The sequence below is a fragment of the Sapajus apella genome, unplaced genomic scaffold (assembly GCF_009761245.1).
Source record: "Sapajus apella isolate SASKATOON/1434 unplaced genomic scaffold, GSC_monkey_1.0 scaffold37, whole genome shotgun sequence".
Taxonomy (NCBI): Eukaryota; Metazoa; Chordata; class Mammalia; order Primates; family Cebidae; genus Sapajus; species Sapajus apella.
Genome location: NW_022436977.1, coordinates 19,794,196 through 19,815,748, shown reverse-complemented (window position 1 = coordinate 19,815,748; position 21,553 = coordinate 19,794,196). Strand labels below are relative to the sequence as shown.

At 41.0% G+C, this 21,553-nt stretch overlaps 1 protein-coding gene across 4 annotated transcripts; it reads left to right on the top strand.

Moving 5' to 3' along the window:
* Nucleotides 1-517: 517 nt before the first annotated feature.
* On the top strand, nucleotides 518-20,006 carry SPATA5L1 (spermatogenesis associated 5 like 1). Of its 4 annotated transcripts, none has more exons than XR_004274898.1 (8): nucleotides 523-1,713; nucleotides 3,831-4,016; nucleotides 9,049-9,207; nucleotides 12,997-13,206; nucleotides 14,014-14,236; nucleotides 15,588-15,718; nucleotides 16,864-16,989; nucleotides 19,560-20,006. XR_004274898.1 is itself a non-coding variant. In XM_032297563.1 (8 exons), exons 1-8 carry the CDS (start codon nucleotides 625-627, stop codon nucleotides 19,725-19,727), a joined length of 2,262 nt encoding a protein of 753 aa, XP_032153454.1. In that variant the 5' UTR covers nucleotides 523-624; the 3' UTR covers nucleotides 19,728-20,006. The 4 variants fall into 4 exon arrangements, 3 of the variants coding, with proteins under 3 accessions (XP_032153456.1, XP_032153454.1, XP_032153455.1); XM_032297563.1 differs by having other exon boundaries at nucleotides 14,014-14,206; XM_032297564.1 differs by lacking the exon at nucleotides 12,997-13,206 and having other exon boundaries at nucleotides 14,014-14,206.
* Nucleotides 20,007-21,553: the final 1,547 nt, after the last annotated feature.

The window sequence follows — 21,553 nt, the reverse complement described above, 5'->3', positions numbered from 1 at the left end:
CTACAAGGGATTTTAAGTGCCACACTGTGCTTCTCTCCCACTATACTGGTGCTGTTCCATAGGAAGGGTTGTGCCTGGACCTGCCAGATTGGAACCGCGGTTATCGAAAGTCCCAAGATGTATTCTCAGCTACTGCAAGTCACCTGTGACATCTGCACCAGAGCAACCAAAATTCTGTGCCCATAGGGATAGTTGGAGTTTCTTCATAAAATAGCAAAGTCTCTAGTTTGCTATTTCAACAGCGGCAGTACTGATGTTCCAGTTCGGAGGCCAGGAAAACAGAATGTAACGCCGGTGACTTCCAAGATATATGTACCACCAAAATACATGCTTAATGACCTAGTGAAGTTAGCTTACGCCGCCTCCCAGACACCTGTAATGAAGACCATCTCGGCAAAGTTCTGGGGCGGGCAACTCGATTTCACGAAAGCGGACACCAAAACTTAACCCAAGGGTCAGAGCGTCATCTAACGTTCCCATTGGCCCGTTCACTCAGCAGCCAACTACGCAATCTGGCCTAGCGCATGCGCGCAACCTACTTCCGGCCTGCGAGCTAGGTGTTCCGCTCTTTGCCGGCCGGGATTTCCTGTCTGGCTTTTCTTTCGCTGGCTCATCTGTGGTGCAATGGCTCGGGATTTGGATCCCCTCTGCGAAGGGCCGCTCTTAAAGCTGCTACCCTTAGACGTTAGAGACCGGGGCACCCAGCGCTGCCGTCTGGGCCCGGCCGCCTTCCACGCCCTGGGCGCGCGTTTGGGCTCGGCAGTGAAGATCTCCCTGCCTGACGGCGGCTCCTGCCTCTGTACTGCCTGGCCTCGGCGGGACAGAGCCGACTGCTTTGTGCAGCTGGACCCGCTGTGCGCAAGCCCCGGGGTGGCGGTCACGGCTTCGAGATCGCGGAGGAGTCTCAGCCTGAGCCACCTCCTCCTAGTGCCCTGTCCGCCCCTGCGGCGCGTCGCGGTGTGGCCGGTGTTGCGAGAGCGGGCAGGCGCGCCCTGTGCCCCGAGTACAGCTGCGGTGCTGGAGGCGGCGCAGGAGCTGTTGAGAAACCGACCGGTTTCCCTGGGCCACGTGGTGGTCGCTCCACCGGGCGCTCCGGGCCCCGTGGCTGCCTTGCACATCGTCGGCGGGACGCCCAGCCCCGACCCCGCTGGGCTGGTCACGCCTCGTACACGCGTCGGCCTCAGCGGGGAGTCTCCATCTGAATCCCGGCCGCAGTCTGAGGTGCCCCTGGGGGGGCTTTCGGAGGCTGCCGACTCGCTGCGGGAGCTCCTCCTCCTGCCGCTCCGCTACCCCCGCACCCTGGCGGCGCTGGGCTTAGCAGTGCCCCGCGGAGTGCTCCTGGCGGGACCCCCCGGAGTGGGCAAGACCCAGCTGGTGCGGGCCGTGGCACACGAGGCGGGCGCGGAGCTGCTGGCAGTCAGCGCCCCCGCGCTTCAGGGCTCCCGGCCTGGGGAGACCGAGGAGAACGTGCGGCGGGTCTTCCAGCGCGCCCGGGAGCTAGCCAGTCGCGGGCCCAGTCTCCTCTTCCTGGACGAGGTGGACGCCTTGTGTCCCCGGCGGGGCAGTCAAGCACCTGAGAGCCGCGTAGTGGCCCAGGTGTTGACGCTGCTGGACGGCGCCAGTGGGGACCGCGAGGTCGTGGTTGTGGGAGCCACCAACCGACCGGACGCTGTAGACCCAGCGCTGCGCAGACCCGGGAGATTTGACCGCGAGGTAAATGGGCCTGGCTGGTTGGCCCACTGTCCGTGGGACCTCGGCCTCTTCTGGCGCCAGTTGGGTGCCCCTGAGGCGTTTGCCTCTTAGGTTTGGGCATCGGCGAGGTTGGAGTGGGACTCTTAGCAATGCAGAGAACACGTTCTCTGTGAGTCAGGACCTGTATTTACCCAGAGTCAAATTGTTCTGGTAAGTGGGGGCGGGAGGCGCCGTTACAGGTTAATTTTGTTGTGCGGGTCTTATAATCAGTAATGTTAATTCTTTTCCTTTCTTTCTTTCTTTTCTTTTCATTCTGAGGGATACTTGTTCTCTATGGAAGTAATGTTAATTCTTAAGAGAATTTTGTTCACCTCCAGGCATGTTAAACTCATAGATTTGGAATGAGAATTTAAAGTAGCCTCAAAAAGTAAGTGTGTTGAAATAAAAAGGGTGAAGGCAGGGAAGAACTAAATGGAAGCAGGCATTAACTCTTCTGGATTTATTCATTCCTTGTCATAACACCAGCATCCTATCCCATAATTGAGGAAGTACCCACAACTGCTCCCTGAGTTGTCGGGGAAGTTGAATATTCAGAACTGTCCTATTTTATAAGCTTTGGTTCTAAGTTGACTTTTGAATTCTAAAGAATAGTTTGAAATTTAGTGACTGATATTTCTATTTTGTGATAGGATTCTAAAGAGAAATGGTAATTGCACACTTTTAGCTTAGTCAATTCAGGACTTGAGTTGATTTCTTCCTTGCGCTATCTAGTACCTGTGTCCTTAAGGGCAGGGCCTAGCTGTCTAAACCTGGCTTTTAGAACTTTGTATGTTCTTCAAAAGAACAAAAACTAGGCCGGGTGCGCTGGCTCAAGCCTGTAATCTCAGCACTTTGGGAGGCTGAGGCGGGCGGATCACGAGGTCGACATTGAGATCATCCAGGCCAACATGGTGAAACCCTGTCTCTACTAAAAAATACAAAAATTAGCTGGGCGTGGTGGTGCGTGCCTGTAGTCCCAGCTACTCGGGAAGCTGAGGCAGGAGAATTGCTTGAGCCTGGAGGCGGAGGTTGCAGTGAGCTGAGATCGGGCCACTGCACTTGCACCGGCACCGGTCCCTGGCGACAGAGCAAGATTCTGTCTTAAAAAAAAAAAACAAAAAAAACTTGTTAAATGACATAGATAGAATTTTCATTGTGCAACTTTCTAGCCAGTGTTACTCCTTTGTAATATTAGGATTTTCACATATTCAGAAACAAAGGTATACGGAAAGTGCATAATACTAGTTCCAAAATGGTTCACTGAATTAACATACGTGTTTGTCAGGATAAAAAATATATATTGTTTTGGTGGGACGTGGTAGCTCACGCCTGTAATCCCAGCACTTTGGGAGGCTGAGATGGGTGGATTACTTTAGCTTAGGAGTTTGAGACCAGCCTGGCCAAAATGGTGAAAACCTGTCTCTACTAAAAGTACAAAAATAAGCTGGGCATGGTGGTGTGCCCCTGTAGTTCCAGCTACTCAGGAGGCTGAGGTACCAGACCAGAATCAGGGAGGTGGAGGTTGCAGTGAGCTGAGATGGTGCCTGCTGCATTCCAGCCTGGGCAACAGAGTGAAACTGTGTCTCAAAACAAACAAACAAACAAACAAACAAAAAAAAATACACACACACACACACACACACACACACACACATATAATTAGTTTTTTGGAAGTGATTCTTTTTTAATTGATCTATTTTTATTGATACATAATTGTGCATGTTTTGGGGTACATGTGATATTTTGGTACATGCATACAATGTGTAATTATCGAATCAGGGTGTTTAGGATATCCATCACGTCAAACAGTTATCATTTCTTATCTGAGTGTTGGGAATATTTCAGATTTTCTCTAGTAGCTATTTTGAAATATATAAGAAATTATTGTTATCTATATTCACCCTACTATGCCATCAAACATTACACTTATTCCTTCTATCTAACTGTATGTTTGTACCCATGAGCCCATGTACTCTTTTCATCCTGTCACCCCCAACCCTTCCCAGTCTCTGTTGGCTGTCATTCTGCTCTCTACCACCCTGAGATCAGCTTTAAAAATAATATATTTTAAACAATAAACTTTTTTTCTTTACATATAGGTGGTCATTGGGACTCCCACACTTAAACAAAGAAAGGAAATTCTGCAAGTGATTACCTCAAGGATGCCCATTTCCAGTCATGTTGATTTGGGCCTTCTTGCGGAAATGACAGTTGGCTATGTTGGCGCTGATCTGTCAGCACTCTGTAGGGAGGCTGCCGTGCATGCCCTCCTTCATAGTGAGAAGGTAAGAAGTATTTTAATGTATGAACATCGATGTTAATCTTTCTATTAGTGTAACAGATTAATTTGGGGGTTAAACAAAAGTGGTAAGTACATTTCGTCAGAACATTTGATAGCTTCCACAGCTGTTGCTTATATATTTTACATCTCAACTCTATATAAATAGTATATGATTGAGGGTGGGAATAAAGGGCTGAGTCCTCTAGGTCTACTGAGTAAATTTGTTCCCCACTCTTGCAGTAACTCCTAGAGCTTAATCTCAGAGCAGCCAAGAAATAGTGTGGCCCCAGAAGAATCAAAGAATTTTTTTTATTTTGAGGCAATTTCAGATTTAGAAGTTACAAAAATAGTGCAAAGAATTTCCCTATCTCTTCTCCCAGATTCTCCAAATGCAGCATTTGCTTTATCATTCTCTCTTCATGTGAATTTACATATATATAATGAAATATTTGAGAATATACTGCAGCCATAATGCCTCTTTACCCTCGAAAACATAAGTGTATATTTCTGAAAAACAAGGACTTTAGTACAATGATCAAGCTAAGAGTTGTTCTGTAAAATATTCCTCAGTTTGGGTTTGACTAATGCTTCTTCATGATTCAATTCAGGTTTTGCATTTTGGGTAGGAATATAATAGAAAGGATCCTGTGTCTTTCTCATTGCATCTATTAGGAAGCACATGATATGTTTCTGTTCTATCACTGGTGAAGTTAACTTTTATTTCTTGGATAAGGTCGTGTCTGTGAGATTTCTCCATTGTCAAGATACAGTTTTTCCCTTTGTTTTTAATAAGTATCGGGAGAAATAAGCTTTTCTAATCTGGGAGAATATTGGGCACCTGGAATTGTATTTAAACTTGCCCTTGACCTGCATGTCTGTAATTCATGACTACCTTTCCTAACAATATTTAAGGTATTAGATTAAATATAACATTTTTCAACACTGTTGGTTGGAAAATCCATTATTTATATATAATAAATAGTCCTGAATCCTTAAACCCCTTCAGAAAAAGAAAAAAAAAAAAATGGATTTCAGCAGACTGAGGATTCTGAAACAGAATTTTCAATCTTATTTGTAACATCCAAATTTCTTTTCATCTTAAACTGCAGAAGAATGATTTATTATCCTAAATTTTGAAAGACCTTTTTACCTAAATAATTTATACCTTGCCTCGCTTCCTTTATTTCTACAGTTACACCGAAGGTGGGAAGGAGTTATGTGATCTTCTAGTGATCTTTTAAGTCTTCATCTTGTAGGTTTAGATCAAAACTGCTTGAAGTTTTAAAGTTCTGTGTGTAAAGGTGTGAGAATACGTGACATTTGAGGGAGACAATAAGAGTACCAGGAGATGGGAAGAGAGATTTACATTTAGGATGTCCTCTGCTTTGAAGTTCCAGGTTTGATCATAAGCACCTCTGACTTAGGTGGACCAGTCAGCTGCTGTCATCCCAGGGTGGAGCCCACTGCTACTTCAGGAGGGGCCTGCTCAGATGTAGTTGCCACAGGTGATGGCTGAGTTCAGAAACAACCCAGGGGAAGTGGAAGAAAGAAAGGCAGAAAGGATGAAGGGACAGAGACATCTGGGAAGGTACCGGATCCATTTTTTATTCCTTCCCCCACCAGCTGAGGGGCTGCCGCTATCTCTATCTGTGCCAGGGCAGATAACGGATACCTTACAGTTTGTTAAACTTTTTGTGAAGTATTCCTATTAAAGGATTAGAGATGTAGTTTCTCGGCTGGGTGCAGTGGCTAACGCCTGTAATCCCAGCACTTTGGGAGGCCGAGGTGGGTGAATCACGAGATTAGGAGTTCAAGACCAGCCTGGCCAACATGGTGAAATCCCATCTCTACTAAATGTACAAAAATTAGCCAGGCATGGTGTCTCACACCTGTAATCTCAGCTACTCAGGAGGCTAAGGCAGGAAAATCGCTTGAACTTGGGAGGCAGAGATTGCAGTGAGCCAAGATCGCATTATTGCACTCTAGCCTGGGCGACACAGTGAGACTCCATCTCAAAAAAAAAAAAAAAGTAGTTTCTCAAACACTAAAACATACACAGAGGGGAGAGAATGTATTTGCCCAAAGAGTCAAGTCAAATAATTGCACACACATGATCTTGAACTATAAATGAGATTTTCAAATATTAGTTGGTGATACCTAAAAATTAGTTTGTATTTGGGCATCAGATACCTAACATCTAATACTGTCAGCCAGTTAAAAAGGCTGTTTTTTAAACTATATAATAGTGTTATTCATGAGAAATTAAGATAGAAAATCATAAAGAGCTGCCTGCCTGAAATCTCACTTCCCAGAGATGACAATTGTTAACACTTCTGGGAGAATACTATACAGAATAGCTCTATACATAAGATTCACTTACATCAATTTACAAAAATACGAGAAGATAGTATATTTTTGAAAATGGGAATTTGTGGACAACTAAATATTTAGAATTGGATATAAGAAGACAAATACTTTAATAAATATAGCACAGATATTTTTAATAAAACTGTCAGGACTTTTTAACAGAAAAAAAATGTGCTTCACTAGAATGATCAAGGAGAGTGTAAAGAGTTTCCAAAATATAACCTGAGAGTGAAGACGACTTTTCTAGGCATAATGTAAACCCTATTAGCCAAAAAGTAAATTATTTGCTGATTTGACCATTTGGGGATGGCAAAACAATACTGTAAAGTCAAGTCAGACTAGGAAAAATACTTTTAGTCCAATTTCTTTGATAATGGAAGGAACTTCTACAAATCATTAGGAAAAGACCAACAGTCCAAGAGAAAATGGGTAATAAGATATGAACAGGTAGTTGACAATAAAAGGAATGCCAATAAACATGAAAAATCTTCAGTCTTGATTTCTTTTAAAATTGTCTTTATTTTGAAATAATTTAAAACTAATAGGATAGTTGCAAGATAGTTACAAAGAACTTCCACTAAACCCTTTATCCAAATTCACCACTTTTTTACATTTTGCCAAAACAGCCTTGTCATTCTCTTTTGCTCTTTCTTGCTCACCTCTTCTTCTCTTCTTTCTCTCATCTCTGTATGTATGTATTTATATGTACATAGTATTTATCTATTTTGGACCATTTGAGAAAATGGGTTGCATATATCATGACACTTTATCCCTTAACATTTTAATGTCTGTTTCCTAAGAACAGCAACGTTCCCATATGTAACCACACTATGGTCATGTATAGTGTTGTGTACTTATAGCCTCACATGTAGAGAGAGGTACAGAGCATTCATTGGCTCCTTACTGGTGATACTAATATTTATCAACTAGTTCAGGCAGTGTGTAATTTCTCTACTGTGTAACTGCTATTTTTCCCTTTGCCAGTAATAAGAAATCTGTGGGGAGACACTTCAAGATATCCTGCTCCTCATCAGACTTTCAGGTTGGGCACAGTGGCTTACACCTGTAGTCCCAGCTGCTCAGGAGGCTGAGATAGGAGGATCACTTGAGCCCAGGTATTTGAGGCTCTGTGAGCTATTGCCTCAATGCCACTGCACTCCAGCCTGGGCAGCAGAGCATGACCCTGTCTCATTAATAAATAAATTTTTACTCTCCGCAATGTAGCCTCCAATTCTTGCTCAAAACAACCTTTACGGTCATGATTGCAAAAAAGGTGACTTTTCTAATTCCAATATTCCCTCTACCTCATTCTGAATTGAAGAAATTTAGTTAACATAGTAATGAATGAGTACCAGTTCTTCCTGTCATATTAGCAGACATTTTAAGAGTTTGGTAATGGGCCAGGCACAGTGGCTCACGCCTGTAATCCCAGCACTTTGAGAGGCCGAGATGGGTGGGTCACTTGAGGTCAGGAGTTTGAGACTAGCCTGACCAACATCGGGAAACCTTGTCTTTACTAAAAAGACAAAAATTAGCTGGGTGTGGTTTTGCATGCCTGTAAATTCCAGCTACTTGGGAGGCTGAGTCACAAGAATCACTTGAACCCAGAAGGTGGAGGCTGCCGGGAACCAAAATCACTGCACTGCACTCCAGCCTGGGTACAGAGTGAGACTCCGCCAAGAAAAAAATAGAGTTTAGTATGTCCAGTATTGGAGAGATGTGGAGAGAACACAGCCTCATATTATCGAAGGAAAATAAACTGATGCAGCTTTCTTTGAGGACAATTTGGTAATAGCTGTCAAAATTGTATATGTGTGTACTTGTAAACCCAGTAATTCTACTTTGAGGAAATTATTACATAAAATACTTGAACATGAATTTGAGCATGGTGGCTCATGCCTGTAATCCTAGCACTTTGGGAGACTGAGATTGGAGGATTGCTCAAGCCCAGGAGTTCCAGACCAGCCTGGGCAACATAGGAAGACCCTGTCTCTACAAAAAAAATTTTTTTTTAATTAGCCAGGTATGGTGGCACACACTGTAGTTTCAGCTACTCTCGAGGGTGAGGTGCAAAGATTACTTGAGCCTGGGAGACTACAGTGAGCTCACTGCATTCCAGCCTGGGCAACAGAGTGAGACCTGTCTCAAAATAAACAAATAAATAAATACTTGAACATAAGCACAAATACTTTTTCATTGCAGCTTTGTTGTTAATATCAAAAGACAGGAGATGACCTAATGTTTGTCAGAAAGGTGTAGTTGGGGTAAATTTGATAGTGTATTATGGAATTGTCAAGAGTGACGTAGAACTGTATTAGTTGACAGGAAAAGATCTCTAAGATAGGTGAAAGAAGAAAAGTACAGATAGATATGTATAGTATGGTGCCATTGTGTGTCTGTTTTAAAGGATATGCATATGTATGCTAAAAGCATATGTATGCTTTTTATCATAACATACTGGAAGAATACACAAACTGTTGACATCTTTGGGGGATGAATTCTGACAGGAATTAGTAAGGAGACATTTAATTCTTTGTACTATGTATATAAATTGTTTTTATAATTACAAAATACAAATCCAAAAGAAGATGAAAAAAAATGAATTGTGCTATAAAAAAGACCAACCCAATTTTTGGTTTAATTTTGCTTTTTTGGGTGTATTTCTTCAGAACCAGGACAATCCTATGATTGATGAAACAGACTTCCTTGAAGCTTTTAAAAATATTCAACCCTCATCATTTCGAAGCGTCATTGGATTGATGGATATCAAGCCTGTTGACTGGGAGCAGATTGGTGGCCTTGAAGATGTAAAACTGAAGTTACAGCAGGTAAGACAGATAATCTGCTTAAGTCAGTAGGATATTACAGATTAATATTCTGTGCATTTATGATAACATACTGCACTGAAACTGCTCTTGCTCCTATCACTGATGTGATCCTAACATCTAAATCCAATGATTGTTTTTCAGTCCTTATTTAATTCGACTTCTATGGATGTCTAAATTGTTTTTCATAATTTCCCATCTCAACCCTCTTTTTGTTTTTGCTTTAAAGAGTTTATAACCTAAGGTTGGGTGTGGTGGCTCATGCCTGTAATCTCAGCACTTTGGGAGGCCAAAGGAGGAGGATTGCTTGAGTTCAGGAGTTCAAAACCAACCTGGGCCACATAACAAGCCCTTGTCTCTGTTTAAAAGAAAAAAAAAAGAGTTTATAACCTAGGGCTAGGTTCAGTGGCTTATACCTGTAATTCCAGCATTTTGGGAGGCCAAGGTGGGTGGATCACCTGAGGTTGGAAGTTCAAGACCAGCCTGGCCAACATGGTGAAACCCTGTCTCTACTAAAAATACAAAAATTAGCTGGACATGCTGGCAGGTGCCTGTAATCTTCGCTATTCAGGAGACTGAGGCAGGAGAATCACTTGAACCTGGTAGGTGGAGGTTGCAGTGAGTCAAGATCCCGCCACTGCACTCCAGCCTGGGTGACAGAGCAAAACCCTGTCTGAAAAAAAAAAAAAAATGGTTTATAACCTGTAACCTTAGCACTTCAGGAGGCTGACATAGGAGACTCTCTTGAGGTCAAGAGTTCAATACCAGACTGGGCAACATAGTAAGACTCCCCAGAAAGTGCTAGGATTTACAGGCATGAGCCACAGTGCTTGGCCTACAAAAAATTTTTTTAAATTACCCAGGTGTGGTGGCATGTGCTTGTGGTCCTATCTACTCAGAGGATCACTTGAGCCTTGACCCCAGGAGATCAAGGCTACAGTGAGCCATGATTGCACCACTGTACTGCAGCCTTGCAACAGAGCAAGATCCTGTGTCTTAAAAAAAAGCAACAAAAAACCAATTTATAGGCTAGGCACAGTGACTCATGCTTGTAATCCCAGCACTTTGGGAGGCCGAGGCAGACCGATCACGAGGTCAGGGTTCAAGACCAGCCGGCCAACATCGTGAAACCCCATCTCTACTAAAATACAAAAATTAGCTGGGTGTGGTGGCGCAAGCTTGTAATCCCAGCTACTTGGAAGATTGAGGCAGAAGAATGACTTAAACCCAGGAGGCGGAGGTTGCACACCACTGCACTCCCGCCTGGGACAGAGCATGACTCTGTCTCAAAAAAAAAAAAAGCAGAAAAATTGTAATCTAAAACACAAGGGTCAACAGATTTTCTGTGGAGTAAGCCACATAGTAAATGTTTTAAGCTTTGTGATCCATAGTCTCTGTCACAACCACTCAGCTCTGCCATTGTAGCACAAGAGCAGCTGTAGACCATATGTACATGAGTAATTGTATTCTGATAAAATTTATGGATACTGAAATTACATAATTTTCACGTCAGAAAATATTCTTTTGATTTTTTTTTCAACCACTTAAAAGTGTAGAAACTATTCTTAGTTTGGGCTGTACCAAATATAGGTAGAAGGTCTTAATTTGCCTAGATCTCTGATCTAAAAGACATTAAATGGATGCAGTACAGGGAGTGGTAAAAGCACAAGATTGAAATGAACAACATGGCTACCTGATAGTGGATTTTACAGTGGAAGCTGTGGAACACAACTCTTCAAATCTTCTCACCTGCATTCGTTTCAGAAATTGATTTCGTCAATTCACCTACATGTGATCCTGCCTTAATGAACTAGGTTTCTCTAACCACACATATAACAGACTGATACATAAGTAATAATTATGATTTATTCATCTTAGCCAGGAGCTCTGTCTCCAATGAACCCTAGAATATTTGAGTCCATGGATAAGAGCATGTATAATATGCGCTAATGTTTTTTATGCATTGTCTCATTTAATCTTCAAAAGATACATGAGAGGGCCGGGTGCGGTGGCTCAAGCCTGTAATCCCAGCACTTTGGGAGGCCGAGGCGGGTGGATCACAAGGTCAAGAGATCGAGACCATCCTGGTCAACACGGTGAAACCCCGTCTCTACTAAAAAAATACAAAAAATTAGCTGGGCATGGTGGCACGTGCCTGTAATCCCAGCTACTCAGGAGGCTGAGGCAGGAGAATTGCCTGAACCCAGGAGGCGGAGGTTGCAGTGAGCCGAGATGGCGCCATTGCACTCCAGCCTGGGTAACAAGAGCAAAACTCTGACCGCCATCAAAAAACAAAAAAACAAAAGATACATGAGAGAAATTAGCCACACCTTCCTGTGGAAGCGCTCTGTTTCCTTAGCTTTGAAACATTAAGCTTTCCTGCCTTTCTTTTTCCTCCCTCTCCCTTCCCTTAAATGTTAGTGCTTCAGGAGGGTCCTGGAGTGTTGGAGCTGTGGGTGATTTTATGTTGATCTTGATGTCCACAGCATTAACTGACCCCTGAAAACTGTTGACTCAGAAATCTGTATTATCTAGAGTATATATTTCTTCTGATTATCAGAACTATTTCACAGCCTGTCTACTGGATAACCCCGGGGATGCCAAACTAAGCATGTCCAAAGTTAGCTAGTCAGCTCTGCCCTCACACCTAGATTCCCTCCCTCAATGAATACAGCCAGAATTTACAACCCCATCCCTTAAATCAATAATCTGTCCCCTAAAGGCATAGCATTAGAACTTTGTCCCTATGTAAAGTACAATTCTGTTTTAGGTTTCAAATATCTATCCCATCCACATCATCTTCACTGCTTGTGACACTCCAGGCTTACTGTTTTTGCAGGCTGAATCATTGCAAGAAGCTTCCAACTGGTCTCCCGGACTCTAGTTTCATTTCCTTCCAGTCGGTTCTCCATACTGCTTTCTCAGAGTAGAATAAAGCTTTCAAGGCCTGTTGTGATCCGACTGCTACCTGTACTTGAAGGCCGTTGATACTTGCTGGTGCTCTTGAATTACATTGCCTGGGGTCAGAATTGGTTCTGCCACCTCATTAGCAGTAAGACCTGGGCAAATTACTTAACTTTTTTAAAGCGTTAGTTTTTGCATCTGTAAAATGATGATTATAATAGTTACTAAAAACCATTTACCTTAAAGGCAATGAGGACTCATTCACTATTCAGTTTACAGTTATTGAGTGCCTCCTTTGGGTAGTTGGCATTCTAGGTGTGCTGGGGATTTTGAGGTAAGCTTTGCTCATATTCTAGCAGAGCAGAATGACAAACCTTTCAATATGGAAAAATAATAATAGTGAATAAGTGCTTTAAAAGTAAAGGCTGGGCAGTAGCACAGAGAGTGAGTAGGAGGAGGGGGTTCTGCTTTAACCAGGTTGTTAGGAAAGACTTCTCCAAGGAATTGACACCGGCACTGAGACCTGAGCGATGAGGAATAGCCACATGAAGATCTCAGGGGAACATTCGGGCAGAGAGAAAAGCAAGGAAAGGCCCTAATATGGGAACAAACCAGGTGTTTGATAGATAGATTACAAAAGGCCTTGTCAGCTGTGGTGAGTAAGGAGTTTAGATTTGGATTTTATTCTAGTCCTAATGGTAAATCGTCGAAGGATTTTAAGCAGGAAGTAATGTCACCTGACTCAGTTATAAGCTCTCTGCAGTGTGCAGTATGGACTGTTTCCAGCTCATAATAGGAGCCTGAGAATTGTTGAATGAACAAATGAATCTACTAGATGATTTGCCATTTTATTATTATACTAAAACAACTCTTTTTGTGTACTTTCAGAGCATTGAGTGGCCTCTGAAATTCCCTAAGGAATTTGTTAGGATGGGCCTGACACAACCAAAGGGAGTTCTTCTCTATGGGCCCCCTGGATGTGCTAAAACCACTCTGGTGAGGGCCCTGGCCACAAGCTGTCACTGCTCTTTTGTTTCAGTGAGTGGAGCTGATCTCTTTTCACCATTTGTTGGAGATTCAGAAAAAGTCTTGTCTCAGGTTTGTTTATTTCCCCATACGTTTAAATTTACTATCGAGTTTTTATTTCATGTCTTGTGGACAAACTTTACTTTTAAAAAATATTACTAGGTTTTTTTCCAGTTAAAAAATGTTATACATGTTTATTGAAAATTGAGAAAACATAGGAAACTGTAAATATGAAGTCCTTCATAATGCTTCTACCTAGTATTAACATTTTGGCAAATTTCCTTTTTTTTTTCTGTTTTAAATCAAGGGTAGGTTTTATGTATCTATAGCTTTATCCTGCCTTTTAAACTTAATATTGCCACTTTTGAAATTACATAGTATTAATTATTCTTTGAAAATATGATTTTTAACTCATAAAATACTCCATTGTTTCTTGTTCTCTTTACTCGTTTCCTAATTCCTAGACATTTAGAATCTTTTTTTATATATTTTAAAAATTATAAAAAGTGGGCAGGTTTGGTGGCTCCCAGCTGTAATCCCAGCACTTGGGAGGCCAAGGTGGATCAATCACTTGAGGCCAGGAGTTCAAGACCAGCCTGGCCAACACGGCGAAACCCCATCTCTACTAAAAATACAAAAAATTAGGTGCGCATGGTGGTGTACACCTGTAATCTCAGCTACTCGGAAGGCTGAGGCACAGGAATTGCTTGAGCCTGGGAGGCAGAGGTTGCAGTAAGCTGAGATTGCACCACTGCACTCCAAACTGAGTGTCAGAGCAAGACTCTGCCTTAAAAAGATTATGAATAGCAATGTAGAGAGCATACATTCATATGACTAATGTATAACATAATGCTTTTTAATATTTTTTCCTAACAAAAGATATTTCGACAAGCAAGAGCAAGCACTCCAGCAATTGTGTTTTTGGATGAAATTGATTCAATTTTGGGAGCTCGCTCAACCAGCAAGACAGGATGTGATGTTCAAGAACGAGTTCTTTCTGTTCTCCTGAATGAATTAGATGGTGTTGGACTTAAGACAATAGAGAGAAGAGGAAATAAATCAAGTCAACAGGGTAAATACAAGGAGCTGAAAAAATGAAGAGGTATTTATTAGCCAGAATGCACCTAAAATCCAGGCCAACATTAAATAGAATGCCTATGTGCTGTAGCTTTTCCTATGCTGAATTCATCTCATAGAAAGATTTATATAATTTCATTTTGACTTTGGACTTTTAGAAGTAATAAGAATTGTGATTTGGCTAGGAAAGGTGAGGTACATTTTATAATAAATTATCTTAAACAGAATGAGAAATATAATTTTACTTACTGCTGATAGAGAAGGGAGTTTTTTCTTGTTTCCATGTTCTAAGAAACCAGTATTCATTTCTTTCTAAAAATTTATATGTAGGCTGTGCACAGTGGCACATGCCTGTAATCCCAGCACTTTGGGAGGCCAAGGTACGAGGATTGCTTGAGGCCAGGAGTTTGAGACTAGCCTGGCCAACATAGCAAGGCCCCATCTCTGAATGAGTGAATGAATGAATGAATGAGAAACAAAGATTATTATTTACAATAATCTTACTAATGGAAAATTTCCACTTTTCTTGAGGAATGGGTTTCCTTGGTTTTAATGAATTAAAATGGCCTTTGGAAAGTTCCCTCCCTCTCTTTCTGAGTCTCTTCTCCAGGTAGAGCTTGGTAGCTTTAAATTATCCCTGCTACCTTCTATTTCTCTCTTGTCTCATTCATTTCTTATTTTAAAAATCATTGCATGGAATTGTTGCATACACTCCTTAGGAGCATGTCATACTAGAATTAAGAGGTACCCACGAGGTTATCTAATCAAATCATTTCATAATGCAGGAATTCCTTCTATAACATCTGATAGGTATTCACCCAGCATCTGCTAAAATACTTGTAAATATAGGGAACTTTGTAATTTGAGGGATTATGTCACTGGATAGCTGCCTGATGATCCAACAAATGATTTTGAATGCTTAGTATATGGTAGCCTTTCTCTGTTTAGATATTTCTTTATCCAGGATTTGTCATTATTTCAAAGAAAAATAAAAAGTAGAGTAAATCTCCCTCTTTTGAGATATGAGAGTCAAGACTTTCTATAGCCATACATCTCCACCTGTTGGTTATATGTATCTGTCTTTTCAAGTAGTCCGTTTAAGTTGTAATCATTCATTGGAGGCTCAGGTGCTCTCAGGTCACTAGATGGGTGTTCTTTCCTTTGGGATAAGGTTTTTCATAGGTTCTCATATGGAGAAATGTCTCTCAGCTACTTCCTTAGCCATACACACAAAAATCCCCTGGAAAGGGGATGTAAGCACTCTGATCCCAGGAAAAGCATATCCCAATTTGAATTCAAATAGATATTCTGATTTATAATTTTTAAAAAATTTAACAACTGATTGACATTACTTTGTGTTGTGTGTTTGCCCTCAGAGTTTCAAGAAGTTTTTAACCGAAGTATCATGATTGTTGCAGCAACAAATAGACCTGATGTGTTAGATGCTGCTTTGTTACGACCTGGAAGATTAGATAAGATCATCTATATCCCTCCTCCAGATCACAAGGTAATCATTGTACACATTTACTGTGTGTGCTCAGCAGAATCGAATTCCAACCTGGATATAGCTGTCCATGATGTTCCACTCACACTGAGTTCTACCTTCTTCCTTGCCTGGAGGCCTTTCATAACATCATAATTTTGATCTGCCTTTGCTGGATATTCTGGTCCTGTTCACAGAGAACAGAAGCCTAAATGTAAGATAGTTATTTTATGTTGTGGCAGACTGTAAATACTGAGTCTACTCAGCATTATTTTGCAACTAGAGTGGAAGAATCCTCAAGTGTTAAAAGGGCTTTGAAGATGATCCGAGTCAGCATTCTTAACAGTACAGTGCAGAAATCTGAGATTACAGAGATTATGTAATGTATCATGGTCAACCAGTAAATTGTTTTCCTTAACATCCAGAGCCATTGACAGGGAGGGTAAAGACACAGAGTGAAATTTTTTGTTCTTTGAGCTTTTATTAAGTCTTGAAGGGATAGAAAAATGAAATTTAATGTCTATTATGCCTTTAAGTTGTATCTGTTAATTCATGTATTTGCTTCTTAAGCCATGTCTAATAATATTATTTGTACCCAAAAGAGAGATTCAGCCAGGCATGGTGACTCACATCTGTACGCCTAGCACTTTGGGAGGCCAAGGTGGGCAGATCACCTTAGGTCAGGAGTTCGAGACTAGCCTGGCCAACATGGTAAAACCCTGTCTCTACTAAAAATACAAAAATTAGCTGGGCATGGTGGCAGGCACCTGTAATCCCAGCTACTCGGGAGGCTGAGGCAGGAGAATCGCTTAAACCTGGGAGGTGGAGGTTGCAGTGAGCCAAGGTCATGCCACTGTACCCCAGCCTGGGTGACAGAGCAAGACTCCATCTCAAAAAAAAAAAAAAGTCATAAGCTTTTCATGATGTCATTATTTTTACTACTGTCATATGGGCCATTGATAACTTAGTCTTTCTAACCCCTGTATATACTTTGTCTGTTATGTGAAAGAAAACTCAAAGTAAAAATGTTTTAATAATTAGTTGTGAGTAACTTAAGCATAACCTAAGAGTGACAGTAAAAAAAAAAGAAAAGAAAAAAATTAATAAATCATTGTGTCAGGCATAAGTGTTATAAAATTTAAAATATATTGTTTTTTATTTTGTTCCAGGGCAGGCTTTCTATTTTAAAAGTTTGCACAAAAACCATGCCAATAGGGCCTGATGTCTCCTTAGAAAACCTGGCAGCAGAAACCTGTTTTTTTTCTGGAGCTGATCTTAGAAACCTCTGCACAGAAGTAAGTTAATTAGTGAAGAAATCTGTGGTTCAAAACATTTCTTCATCTTTTCAAATCTTCATTCACTCAGCAGTATTTATTAAAAGCCTGTGTGATACCATGTGATGTGAAACACAGATGTGGCCCCATCCCTCACACGGCTTATTGTAAGTGGTGTAGAGAGGCAAATCATAATACTGAATTGGCAATTGAAAATATGTAGTGAGTTGGGGAAGTTTAGGGCACTGTGGGAGCACCTAGGAAAGACACCAGCCCAGGGATTTGGCACATCAGAGAAGGCTTTCTGAGAAAGGAGATATATAAACTGAAATCGGAAGGACAAATCAGGAGTTAGCCAGCTAAGTAGGGAAGGGGGAATGATTGAGGTGGAGAGAATAAAATGTGCACAGGATTGAAGGTAAGAGATGGTGTGACATTACTGAATCTTAGAGTGGAGAATCTCAAGAAATAAAGCTGAAGAAGTGGGCTAGACGTGGTGGCTAGAGTCTATAATCCCAGCACTTTGGGAGATCAAGACAAGAGGATTGCTTGAGCCCAGGAGTTCAAGATCAGCCTGGGCAATACAGTAAGACTCCATCTCTAGAAAATAAAAAAATAAAAAAATTAGTTGAGTGTGGTGGTACACACCTGTAGTCCCAGCTACTTGGGAGGTGGAGATGGGAGGATCACTTGAACCTGGGAAGCAGAGGTTGCAGTAAGCTGAGATCCTGCCACTGCACTCCAACCTGGGTGACAGGATAAGACCGTGTCCCTTAAAAAAAGCTGAAGGAGGCCGGGCGCGGTGGCTCAAGCCTGTAATCCCAGCACTTTGGCAGGCTGAGGCGGGTGGATCACGAGGTCAAGAGATCGAGACCATCCTGGTCAGCACGGTGAAACCCCGTCTCTACTAAAAATACAAAAAATTAGCTGGGCATGGTGGTGCGTGCCTGTAATCCCAGCTACTCAGGAGGCTGAGGCAGGAGAATTGCCTGAACCCAGGAGGCGGAGGTTGCGGTGAGCCGAGATCGCGCCATTGCACTCCAGCCTGGGTAACAAGAGCGAAACTCCATCCCAAAAAAAAAAAAAAAAAAAAAAAAAGCTGAAGGAGTAGACAATGGCCAGGACATACTGTAAGCCACTTTAAGATATCCTATTTCGTAAATTTTACTAAATATTACATTCAGAAAAATGACAGATCATAAGGTTATAGTTCATTGAATTAACGTAAAGTGATCACATTTTTATAATTACTACTTATATTAAAAAAATAGAACATTATTAACACCCCAGAATCTTCCTTTGGGCCCTTTCCCAACCTCTGTCACCTACCTTCTTCCAAAAGGGGACTATTGACTGGGCTTAGTGACTCATGCCTGTAATCCCAGCACTTTGCTGGGACCAAGGCCAGATGATTGCCTGAGCCCAGGAGTTGAGGCCAGCCTGGGCAACATGGGGAGACCCTGTCTCTACAAAAATTTTTTAAGCTGGGTGCGGTGGCTCACGCCTGTAATCCCAGCACTTTGGGAGGCTGAGGTGGTCAGGTCACAAGGTCAAGAGATCGAGACCATCCTGGCCAACATGGTGAAACCCCATCTCTACTAAAATTACAAAAAATTAGCTGGGCTTGGTGGCACGCGCCTGTAGTCCCAGCTACTCAAGAGGCTGAGGCAGGAGAATTGTTTGAACCCAGCAGGCGGAGGTTGCAGTGAGCCGAGATTGCGCTACTGTACTCCAGCCTGGCGACGGAGTGTAAGACTCTGTCTCAAAAAAAAAAAATTTTTTTTAAATTGTACTCAGGAGGCTGAGGTGGGAGGATCATTTGAGCCTGGAGGTCAAGTCTACAGTGAGCCAAGATTGTGTTACTGTACTTTCTGCCTGGGTGACAGAGCAACTGTCAAGGAAAAAAAAAAACACACACACAGAAGGGAACCTCTCTCCTGACTTCCAACAGTGGAGATTAGTTTTGTCTGCTTTTGAACTTTATATGAATGGAAGCATGTGGCATATGTTATTTTCTGTCTGGTTCTTTAACCCAAAAAGAAATTTATTCATAGTTTTATGTGTAGCATAGTTTATAATATTCTATTAATATTCTACATTTGTTTATCCATTATTTTATTTTGGAGTGTCTAGGTTTCTACTTTTTTACTGTTATGAGTTATGCCGCTGTGAACAGTCTTGTACGTGTCTCCTAGTTCACATGTCTACTTATGTCTATTTGTAAACATACTCAGCTACAAGCAGAATTGCTGGGTCATTTAGGGTATGTGTTTGATCTATTCCTTTATGATCAGCGCTGGCTAAAGACTCTTCAGGATCAAGAAGATATTCTCTCATCTTTAAAAATACATATGGGTTCATAACATATATATTAATCTACAAAAAGCAAATTGTTCTTCCCGTTTAAGGCTTTTTTCCCATTAATGTAAAAGAGGTTATGGTCTACAAAGTGTATTTTTAATCACCTTATTTAACTTTTTAGCGGCATAAATATTAGAATCCGATGAAGTGATGCTGAGATTTTGCATTCAGAGTTTAAAGTATTGTGAAAAAAGAAAAGAAATTGTTTTCTATTCCTTGTCTCTTAATAGGCTGCTTTGCTGGCTCTGCAAGAAAACGGACTGGATACAACCACAGTGACACAAGAGCACTTTCTAAAATCACTTAAGACTGTAAAACCATCGTTAAGTCACAAGGACTTGGCTTTATATGAAAACTTATTTAAGAAAGAAGAATTTTCTAACTTGGAAGATATTTAAAAATTACCTTACACGCTTGTCGTTAAGTCGGGAGGACCTGACTTTATATGTAAACTTATTTAAGAAAAGGATTTTCTAACTTGTAAGAGATTAACAGTTGCCCTACACCCTTTTTCAGTTGTTCACATTAATTGAAATGTGAACTTGCCTGTTTGCAGCTTCACACTTTTAAAATTTGTGTTTGTATTTCATATTTAAAAAAAAAAAAAAACTTATGCCTGATAAGGTAAGGCTCATTTTTTTTTTCAAAAAGGCACATTAAAAAAATACTGTACTTTAGGAAGAAAGTGTGTGTGTGTTGATTTTTTTGTAGGGGTGGTTGGTTTTGGGTGATTGCTTTTTTAATTAAACTCTGAAATAATTTCATACAGAAAAGTTGCAGAAATAGTACAAAGAAATTTTATGTGCTCAAATCCAGATTCACTAATTTTTAACATTTTGCCACATTTGCTTTCTCTGTCTTCCTTTGCCCCTTGTACATATATACAGTTTTTTTTTTTTGAGTGGTTTGAGAATAGGCTATATACATAATGTCCCTTTCACCCCTTAATACTTTAGTATTTATTACAAATAAGGTTATTATATGACCAAATTCAGGAAATTTAATACTGATACAGTATTCCAATCTGTCATCCAGTGAATTTTGTATACTGTCCCAGTGATGTCCTATATGGTAATTTGCCCCATTACAGGATCCACTATAGGGTCACACATTTCATTTAGTTGCCATGTCTTTTAAGCTTCTTGAAAGTTTCTCAATCTTTCTTGACCCTGACATTTTTGAAGAGTAGAGACCAATTATTTTATTGAACATTTCATTCCTGGACTTATATTTGATGTTTTGTCATGATAGATTCAGGTTATGTATCACCAATGGAGCACTACATGGGGGCACTGTGTCCTCAGAGGATCACAGGTGAAGGCACATGACATCTGTACATTATCGATGATGTTAATTTTGATGATTTGTTTGCAGTATTGTCTGGTTTCTCCAATATACTGCTGTTTTTCCTTTTGTAGATGTAAGTAGTTAAGTTTTTAAACAGATGGTTACATGTACATTTTTATTTTCATTTATTACAAAATAGAGTACTAGAAAATACAGAAACTAAAGAAAAAAATCCTTTAGTGTTTAACCTTCTAGTTCTTCATACATGTATAGATGATTTTTAAAACCAGAAAAGAGTGATACTGCATAACTCTTGTTCTTCTCACCTAACAGTATCTGGTAAACATCTTCCTGGGCCATTCTTCACTCACAAGGTGCTAAGCTGGGTGCCGGAACGTACAGTGAACAAGGCAGGCATCAGACATTGTCAGTGAATTAATTACAATGGTAAGAAGTACTTCAAAAGAAGTAGAGGCTATGATGAGAGACTACTGCATAAAATGTATGAAGTAATAAAATGTTAAGCAGTTATTTAAAATTCCCTATAACTGAATGCAACCAGGACTATTGGGAATAATTAAGGGAAAAAACCTGATATATAGGTATAAGACATTCAATTAAAATTATTCTAAGTAGTCCCAACTACTTGGGAGGCTAAGGCAGGAGAATTGCTTAAACCTGGGAGGCAGAGTTGCAGTGAGCTGAGATTGTGCCACCGCACTCCAGCCTGGCGACAGAGCAAGACTCCGTGTCAAAAACAACAAAAAAATTATTGTAACAAACTGACCTTGCTTTTGAGTAATAGAGAAATACCTAGAAAAGTTACTAGAATTCTTACTATTCATTTTCTTTATTTATTGATCTTACTGAACAAGGCAGCTATCCTGCACCTGACAAACCCTGGCCTGAACCCCTTAGCTGAGACATCTAGCTGTGG

What these genes read in the sequence shown, in the direction of transcription:
- SPATA5L1 (XM_032297563.1), top strand. Translation starts at nt 625, where the DNA reads ATGGCTCGGGATTTGGATCCCCTCTGCGAAGGGCCGCTCTTAAAGCTG. An exon ending in AAATAAATCAAGTCAACAGG is followed by an intron (nt 14,207 to 15,587) that starts GTAAATACAAGG and finishes GTTTGCCCTCAG; the next exon opens with AGTTTCAAGAAGTTTTTAAC. An exon ending in TCCCTCCTCCAGATCACAAG is followed by an intron (nt 15,719 to 16,863) that starts GTAATCATTGTA and finishes ATTTTGTTCCAG; the next exon opens with GGCAGGCTTTCTATTTTAAA.